This window comes from Alligator sinensis, unplaced genomic scaffold, assembly GCF_000455745.1.
Source record: "Alligator sinensis unplaced genomic scaffold, ASM45574v1 scaffold2143_1, whole genome shotgun sequence".
Classification (NCBI taxonomy): Eukaryota; Metazoa; Chordata; order Crocodylia; family Alligatoridae; genus Alligator; species Alligator sinensis.
This window is the reverse complement of record NW_005844030.1, coordinates 1-9,457: the sequence shown is the minus strand read 5'-3', so window position 1 is coordinate 9,457 and position 9,457 is coordinate 1. Positions and strand designations below refer to the sequence as shown.

The window sequence follows — 9,457 nt, the reverse complement described above, 5'->3', positions numbered from 1 at the left end:
CGGAAGACTTTTCTTCTACAAATGGAAGGGGAACAGGAAGAGCTCTGGCTTTCTCATACTCTAACTGTGATTGGCTGTTTCATGTGTACCATGTGTGTACCCCTCAGCCACTGCAGATTTTTGCTCCCTTGGTGCCCTCAAAGCACTAACCCCTTGCTGTTATGAGAATAATGGAGAAACCTGCACAGGCAGCATCAGGACCAGGATAACAGCCCAGGTTCTGGGCCTGATCCAGGAGCCTTTGTCTTATGTCCTTCAGGGGCCAGAGGGTGCATTTAAAAGGAGAGAAAAAGGCAGAGCCTAGCTCCTGTCCCCACTGACCTTTACGGAATTGGAGACGTTTCGGGGCTGTGCGGGAGAAAGAGATAGGCATAAGTTCTTCAGTCAAGCAGGGCATCCTGATGTTGGCGTTCGTGCAAACTTTCAAAGCTGCATTCTGGAACAAGAGAGAAGGAAAAGCATCAGTCACAGCAACACTACTAGCTGCAGTGGCATGGTCTTTGTGACTGCGCCCTGGAATGATAAATGATCCCATAACATAACATGACAGTTAGCAGGGGATCAGCCCTATCCTGGTTACCAGGGAACATGTAGGACTTTGCAATTGTAGATCAATATTTTATAGATGGGACCTCAGAGGACAGATATAGAAAGGACCCATCAGGTCATCTCTTCATCGTGTTCTCCTGGTTGGGGTTGATCCATACAGTGCTTCTGCCCAGCATTTTGTTTTTAGTTTTGAAAGACACAAGTGAGGTCTGCAAGATCCAGGAGCTGGTTCTAGCCTTACAGATCACATTATTGGGTTGTTAATCTGCTGATCTTTCCTCTAATAATTGTACCCTTTTGCTCCCAGCTATGTGTTAGCAGTGGCAGTGTGGCTCAGTGCTTGGGTCCCATGCCTGGAGGCCAAGAAGCAGGGTCAGGCTACTGTAGTTTAGATTTCACTTACCTGGGGAAAAGAGAGAGGACATAAACAGTTACAGTGAATATCTACTCTGCAACGAGTTGCCATCTCTTGTTAACTCACTCCAAGTTGCTTTTTTGTGGACACGCTCAGAGACTGTGCCCTTGTGCTGTGTTGTGCTGTCCTGATTAGAATTGCAGTCCAGCTACCCTCACACCACTAGGTGTAGTTACCTTGAATAACCCGGGGCTTAGCTGGAGAATTTTAGGAGAAAAATCACAGCAAGAGGAGAGGGAGTATGGAGCATGCTGGATCACAGGACAGCTGAAAACCCCCTGCACAGTATGAACAGACTGTGATTTTTCAAGATCTGTAATTCACCCACACTTAGGCTGAATTTCCCAGCGGTGCAAGGGACACCTCACGGACTCCCAGCTGACATCACCACCATATTTCACATGTCTGCTCTACTGCTTATTACTTAAACAACTAGAAACATATTTTTGCATTGGCCATACAATTTATTTCCCCCCAATCTTCTGAGAAAATGCTGAACTGTTTCAACCAAAACTTTCCAAAGAGATGCAGCCCATGGCAGAAATCTGGCACAGGAGATCTAAGCCCAGCTTTAGTCTGACAGCTTTATAAGACACTGAGAAGTCTTCTAACAGGAAGTGTCAGGCCACCTTAATTGTAATCACTGCTACAAACCTTTGCTATATGTCTGCCCAGGAGTGAGCTATGGTGAGGTTTGAGGGTTAATGCTCTGTGGGTTTCCCACAGAGTCTGTCCCTGGTTACAGCCCTCTCTGAGTATGTCAGAAGGCTGGTGCAGTGAATCCCAGGGGGATTTCACTAGGAGCATCCGCCGAAAATGATTTTTAGAGCAGGCCAGCCCCTAGTTGGTGGGATGTTGCCCCTGGGATACCAGCAGCTTTCAGCATATTGGAGTCAGCGAAGCCCTAAAAAAGGAATGGGGGAGATCCAGGCGGAAGTTGTGGGTGCCATTTCATCCCCATGTCTAATTTGTGCTCCACTCAGAATTTAAAACAAACCACCAGGCAAGCACAGCTGCATTTCTTTTCAGGTGGAATAAAGAGAATCAATTGACTTCATGGCACATTATTATCTACTTGATTTGTGCTAAGCTCTTCCCTCCATAGGTGTTACCAACCCTATGGTGCGGGGTGGGGGCGAGACTGCTTAGGAGGGGCTTTGAGGGGAAGGGGCTCTGAGGGGCCATGAGGGACTGGATGGGGGGGATCGTGGGTGCCAAGGGGCTTTTGGGAGGAGGGGGCTTATGGGGTACAGGGGCGTGGGGTGAAGAGGAGCTGGGACATTATGAGGATGGAGTGGTTTGAGGGGTAGATGGTTTGGGCCTGAGGGGGGTGGTGGGGTCTGCGGGGGTAAAATGAGGTGTGAAAAGAGTTGGGATTAAAAGGGGTAAGGGGAACCTAAGGGTTCCAGTGAGGTTTGAATGCACTGAAGGGCAGGGGAGGGCTCAGCAGGGTGTGAGGGGGATGGTGAGGGGTCAGGGGCCTGGGACATGATGGGGAGGAGCCTCTGCAAGGTGCAGCAGGTTCATGGGGGCTGTGACAGTCAGGGGGATGGTGGAATCTGATGGGGTCGGGGCAGGATGGGGTGGGGCTGAGAATGGGGATATGTGGGATAACAAGGGGCAGAGATGGCAGGGGCAATGCAGGGAAAGCAGTGAGGGGCATTCGGTGGAGTGCCTGAGGGACTTGTGTGGGGTGTAGGGAGCAGTTTTGTCCCTGACCAGGGTGCCACGGCGGGCAAAAGCTGAACCTCTGGGATCTATCATGTATGGCTCCCAAAATGGTCCTGGACAGCGTGTGTCAAGATCTTGAGCCTTGTAGGGATAGCTTCTTTTGGGGAAATGTGGAAGCACGTTATAGACCTAAAAGCAAACACAGACCAAGTCAGGCAAAAGCCCAAGGCACACACACAAAGCCTTCTCCAACCCTTCTTTCTATACAAGACCCGGGAAACCTCCCCTGTGACTGCAGGCACATCCGCACCAAAATTAGCAGCCAGCTCCATTCCCTGCATGGGCATCCTCACGGCCTGTCCTCCCTGTCCCACACGACCAGCTCTCATTTGAGGACTGGGATTTATCCTTTATGAATGTGCTGGAAGCAGTGGGTGTGTAGAGGCGGATGGGCAATGCATACAGGCAGCTGAGGCTTTCTCAGGAAATGGTTTGCAGTTACCACAGGGGCTGACCCCAGGGACCCCAGCAGGGAAACACTGTGGCTCTATCCCTTATTCACTGAGTCTTGTGTCCTTTCTCACAAGAGTCGTGAGGCTGAACCTGCTGTGGGCAGAGCCATCATGCTCCGGATGGCAGGTATTAGTGCTGGGCTCTGCCATTCCCTATGCTTGCCATGGTACAGCAGAAGGAGACCTTCTGCCACAGTGCTCCTCGCCAGCTGGGTTGGACTTACCGTGTCAACACTGAGCTCAGCCTCGGGCTTCATGAGCAGCACACTCTGATCCACGGCCCGGACAGCGCACAGAGAGCCAGGGGAGGCCTGTACCTGGAGGTGGATCTCGGAGCCTGGCAGGGCCCTGTCCTGCGAGAACGCCAGCTTCACCTGAAGAGGGCACGAGGGTATGAGGTGGGGACTGAGAGGGACAGAGGATGCCCTGCCCATGCCCAGGGAGGGAGGAGGCAGTGCCAGGCAAGGGCAGACATGGAGGCAAGCTTATGGCACTCGGGGCCGCAGGCTCCACATCTCACTGGCTGGTGGGCTGGGGGCTTGGGAATCAGTGCTGGGGTAGGGGAGAGGACAAGATATGTGCGTTTGGCATTTCCTTCAGGAAGCTACCACAGCAGACACCACAGGGTGTGAGGGGAGGGCAGAAGAAGGGCGCGGGGACAGGTGCATCAGGTGAGAGTCAAGAGGAGAGACATCACCCAAATGCATGAGGAGACAGTCCCATGAGGGCAGATGTGATATCTGCAGACACTGAGAGTCTCCTTGACCCCAGATGTCTCTAGCCAATTGACTGGGTCTTTGGGAGACAGTAGTGGGGCAAAGAAGGGGATGAGACTGCTCAGGTCCATTTAGCATCATCATAGGATGGCTCACAAAGCTGCAGTTATTGACAGACACTCTGGGGTGCAGGAGGAGCAGAGGGAGGTGCAGGGGCATTGGGCTGGCACAAGGCAGGGGCAGAGAGGGGCCGAGGCACCAGTGATAAACCTCTGCCGGGTTCTCAGTCAGGGCAGGAGGCAATTCCCTGGTTTCCCCCAAAGGCAGCTCTGGCCCAAGCCCTGTGCTCACCTTGTTCGGGAAGCACTTGGTCGTGTGAAGCTCAGTGCTATCGGCAGCCATCTCTCCACTGGGCAGCACTGTATAACCCAGCACCTTGGCAGAGGGTGCCAGCTCAGCCCCAACAGGCAGCTCAATATCGCCAGCCATCCCTCCACTGGGCAGCACTGTATAACCCAGCACCTTGGCAGAGGGTGCCAGCTCAGCCCCAACAGGCAGCTCAATGGAGAAGGAGCCCTTCAGCTCTGGGCCAATGGAGACACATGGGAGAAGTGAGGCCCTGGCACAGACTGCAGAGCTCCCTCCTGCAAATAAATTATTAATCCCACAACCCCCACCCCACCCCTTGGCTGCAGGGGCCTTGCTGCACGCACCCATCCCTCAGCACTTACCAGCCCCCTCTCCAAAGTCTAGTCCTTTCCACAGGCTCCTTATGATGGCTCCCTTGGCCACAACCTGTGGAGGAGATAGGAGTCACTCCTCCTACATGGAAGGCCTGAGAAATGGCATGATGTGGGGAGGGCCAGATCCAGGGCAGGATGCAGTTTCTCTACCCATTGGGCAAAGCACAGATGATGGGGGAGGACATTTGGGCACCAGCAGGTTGGGGCGGGAGTGAAACTGGTGTCCCATTGCAGAAGAAGGCCCTGAATCCCACTGTTGCCACCCCAACCAGTCCCAGTGGTTGGTCAAGCCTGCAGGAGTGCAGCTAAGGCAAAGGGCCCCATACCAGTTACCAGGCAGGAACAAGTGTTATATCACCCCAGCCAAATATCTGTCCAGCCTCCTCTTGAAGACCCCCAAGGTAGGACAGAGTACCACCTCCCTTGGGAGCCCATTCCAGAGCTTGGCAGCCCTAACTGTAAAGTAATGTCTCCTGATGTCCAGTCTGAACCTGCTCGCTAACAATTTATAGCTGTTATTCCTAGTAACCTGCGGTGGTGCATGGTGAAACAGAGCCTCACCCAATTCCCGCTGGTCCCCCCTGGTGAGTTTGTAAATGGCCACCAGATCCCCTCTCAGCCTTCTCTTGTGGAGGCTGAGTAGATTCAGACCCTTTAGCCTTTCTTCATAGGGCCTGACCTGCTGCCCCTGACCATGCGAGTGGCCCTCCTCTGGACCCTCTCAATGCTAGCCAAATCCCTCTTGAAGTGCAGTGCCCAGAACTGGACTCAGTACTCCAACTGCGGCCTGAGCAAAACCTCATATGGGGGAAGGATCATCTCCCTGAGCTTGCTTGTGACGCATCTGTAAATGCACGACAAGGTGCAGTTAGCCTTACTGACCTCTTCCTCGCATTGGCAGCTCTGTTCATCCTGGAGTCAACAATGACTCCAAGATCCCTGTCTGCCACTGTGTTGACAAGAAGGGTCTTGTCAAATGAGTAGCAGAATCTGCAGTTTAGGTTAAGCAAAAGATCTTGCAAGGAACAGACCACAGGAAGGCCCTGCAATAAGTAACCCAAGGATGCCAACCTGTAGTTTTAGCATGAGGATGTTGGCAAATGCACAGACTGATGCAGCCAAGTACAACAAATGCAGCTTTGCTCTATAGTGAGAACACTGCCATTATGCTTCGTAGTAAGCCTATCAAATTGCCAAGCACTGAGGGCGTCAGGCTCCAGGTCTCACTGGCTGATGAAAAGGGGCTTGGGAATCCGTGCTGCAGTAAGGAAAAGCATGAGACAAGCCCAGGATGGGGCTCACCAGGAAGTAGAAATCCAGGCTCTTGGTCTCAGCCCCCAGGGCCTTCCTGGCAATGATGTACTCCACTTGAAGCTGTTGGGTCTGATCACAGGGAAGCACCTCTCCCTGTGCGTGGATCTTCAGGAAACTCTTGCTCTCTGAGTAGAAGGGCTCCAGGGAATGGTAGGCATCTCTGTATTGGGGAGAGACTCTTCCATGCACATAACTGTGATCCACCTCTTTGAACTGCCCCTGGGGGAATACAGAAACAATTGAGGATTTCAGGAATCAGCTAAGCATGCAACATATTCAATGAGTGCCACAGGCTTGGAGGATGCAGGCTGAGCTCACTCTTAATCCCTCGACCCTGTGTCCATAAGAGGGACAAGGGCAGTCCCAGCAGCTAGAATGGGGCAGCTGCCCCTCAGCAGCTGGGTGCCCGTGACCCAGAGGATCTATCATACTGCCTCAGAGCAGGTAGGCACTCAGCTCATGCTCTTGTCTCCAGTTGTAGCTGGTTGATGACAGAGGATGGTGCAGCCTCTGCCTGCCTACAGTCAGTTCTGCAGTGATGACCCCTGGGGTGGTTTATTCCCTGTCCCCATGATGTGAGTCCTGCAGAAAATATCCTGCCATCCCTGACTCCAAGGCAGAGGTTCAGGGTCTATAATATATGATAACGCAGGCTTGACACCAGGTGCTTCCTATACTGCCCAGTGGGACAGGACCCCCTCCCCTCCCTGATTCTCTTGTCCTGCTCTACAAAGGGCCACCCTCTTGTTTGAGTCCATGACCTGAGCAATGGTTTATTTTAGAAGCCTTCGTTTCTAATCCTGCACTTCCGTCGTGCCTGCTGCAGCTCATGGATTTCCCCTCTCACAAGGGCTCTTCTTTGATACAAAGAACCTCCTGGGCTTTGCCACTGAGCCAGCTAGTGGTTTACTCGCCAGCCTGGGATAGCGACAACAGGGGGTTGAGATAATGGAGGACAGGTTCCCTGGGATGCCCATCTCTTACCCTTAGAGTAACTGTCCCAGTCCAGCTGGAGGAGTCCAGCTCAAAGGAGGCTCTCCCAGATTCATCTGTCACAAATGTCTTGTTCTCTGTCCCTCCCCCATGGGTAACAAAGAGATGAAGCTTCTCATTCTTCACTGAAGAGCTGTCTGTCACCTTCAGGAGCATCTGAGCCAGAAGGGAAAGGGAGATGTATGACTCCAGGGTGCATTCATGGAGGAAGGGCAAGACTGGAGGAGTAGGAGTTGCTGCAGGGGGACAGGGCTAAGAGGCTATGATGCGAGGGCATAGAAGTATAATGGCAGGATATTTTGGGGTGAGCAGTGAGGGGTGCTGATGACCCCATTACCTTGCCAACAAAGGGGATTCCAGGCTTGTACGAAGCATCAGCTTTCTCAAAGGTCACCGAGGCAATGTCAGAGATGATCCTGCAACTCTTGGTCACATTGCGCTCTACCCCTGGTGGTAAAGGAGGGGCTGGGAGTCAGAGTTGGGTGAAGGCTGTGTCCCAGATTTTTCTCCCAGAAGCTGGGTTCCTATCTCTAGCTCTGGATTGGAGGGCTCCATTTGGGAAAGAATTGCAGAGTTCTAAATGTGGGCAGAGAAGCATTTTCCCTGGGAATCTGGAGACTGGAAACTAAAGGCCTTTCCCTGGGATATAATCCCAAGGGGCCATTTGACCTATCCCAGCAGAGCGCCTTGTCATGGGGCTGCAGTGCCTCTTCACTGAGTCCTCTTCACTGAACAGCCCTAGACCTCACCCTCCAGCTCTCTCAGCCCCAGGTGCCCTGTTTCCTGAAGAAGGCAGTGTCAGATGTTCAATTTCCCTACCGCTCTACATTGCTCTCTTCCACCATTTGGCTACTTGCTCCCTGAAGTCAGCACCTGATGGCTAACATTTTTGGCCCAACACTTATCGGACCCCTTTGGAAGCCAGAGATCTCATGGATGAAATGTACATTTACTTTGGGGCCTTGTGAAGCAGCTGCAGCTACAGTGTAGGATGCCACTGCCACCTGCATGGAGGCAGTCTCTCAGGAGCAAGGACACAGGGATGGGTTCCTTGCTTGAGGCTCTGAGAGCAAAGCCAAACCCAGAGATGTTGAACCTCTGGTGAACATTATTGTAACTAGAAGCTGAGACGTCCACGGTCAGTTTAGTTTCAGTGTAATGATGGAGCTGCTTGGCAGTAGTAGTAAAAATAGCAATCGTGGACTATAGCTCATGTCTGACGGGGCAAGCATCCTGTTCTAGTACCCCATTACTGGGTGGAACAAACCAGAGGATGGCACCTGGGCCTGACTATCCCCTGGGCAGGCAAATCCCTTTCGGATCCTGGCTGGAAGCAGCAGCTGCCTGAAGCAGGGAAGCTGGTGAGGAGCCTAACATCATTTGGGCATGTTTTTCAACATGATGGGCCCTCGCAGAACCCTGTCTCTGAGCTACAAGTTATACTTTCATGCGTGCAAGAGACCATTCTACCTCGCTGCTACATGCTGTATGCTGGGTGTGCCTGTACATGAGGCCATGAGCACATGTGTGTATGAGCATTCATATGCAGGCATGTGTTGATAAATGTTCAAGATCACGCACATACTTGGGTGTGTGTCAGTACATGCACACATGTATCTCTATGTAGGTGTTCCACAGAGTATGTATTTGATCGTACCTGTCCCTTCCTCCGTTAGTGAGGCTGTGGCCTGGAGGTTCGTTTTGTATCCAGAGGAAGTCAGGTTAAAATGAGACATTGACACCTTCTTGGAAAAGCATCCATTCTTCTCGGTCTAGAGGAGAGAATTAGCAATGCCTTACCCAGGTCCCACTGATCACAGCTTGACACATCAAATTGGACTCTGCCTGGCACTGCTTGGAGAGGTGACAAGAAACCCTGGCTGTTGAATACAGGGGTAGATGTTCCCCTCTGGAGGTTAGCCCTGCTACCAACATCCCAGCATGGTGCTGGAGCTGCAGTCTCTTTGGTGAGACAGAAAACCTGGCCATGTGGTTCTGTGACATCTCCTGGTGCTCTTCACCCTCAGCATGGGGGCAGCCCCAGCCAATTCCAATCTGTGTCCTTGTTTGTCCTGACACTTTCAGTGGGAATCTACCTTTCCATCTCCCTTTCCTCAGGACTGTGCTGCTGTTCACTGTTAAACAGCTTCTGGATCATCCCCCACCATTGTACATGATGAACTCCAGGGGTCCCTGGGTGTGGGCCACTCAAGATTCAAATCAGTGGCTAAATGAGGACCTTAGTCTGCAGAGTGTTTATAAATGATGGGAGGAAGATGGATCGCAGAACAATTTACATCAGGGTTGTCCAAAGGGCAGCCTGTGGGTCACAAGCTGTCTGCAAAGGCTTATAATGTAGCCCACGGGGGTGGTGGCATGGTTGTCGGAGCCAGTGTATTACCAGAGCTGGGGAATCCAGGAAGTGAATGCTGCTGATGCTCACCCTCGTCTCTCCTTGCCCACCCCCAACTTTGGGTTGTCAGTGCCTACTTGTGACTCGAATCAGTGCTGGAGTAAAAAGCAGGGAGGACCATCGTTCATGTT

The 9,457-nt window shown here is 52.3% G+C and overlaps 1 protein-coding gene across 1 annotated transcript; it reads right to left on the bottom strand.

The window, feature by feature from the left end:
- Window positions 1–937: 937 nt before the first annotated feature.
- Window positions 938–8,685, bottom strand: LOC102379338 (alpha-2-macroglobulin-like protein 1; the record flags this gene model as incomplete). The annotated part of the gene is made up of 10 exons (XM_025195839.1): window positions 938–952; window positions 2,684–2,824; window positions 3,372–3,521; window positions 4,215–4,298; window positions 4,386–4,447; window positions 4,595–4,658; window positions 5,909–6,139; window positions 6,905–7,069; window positions 7,251–7,360; window positions 8,571–8,685. Coding segments are annotated over 10 exons (1,137 nt in total), but the record flags the coding sequence as incomplete, so codon positions are not given.
- Between the last annotated feature and the right edge of the window lie 772 nt (window positions 8,686–9,457).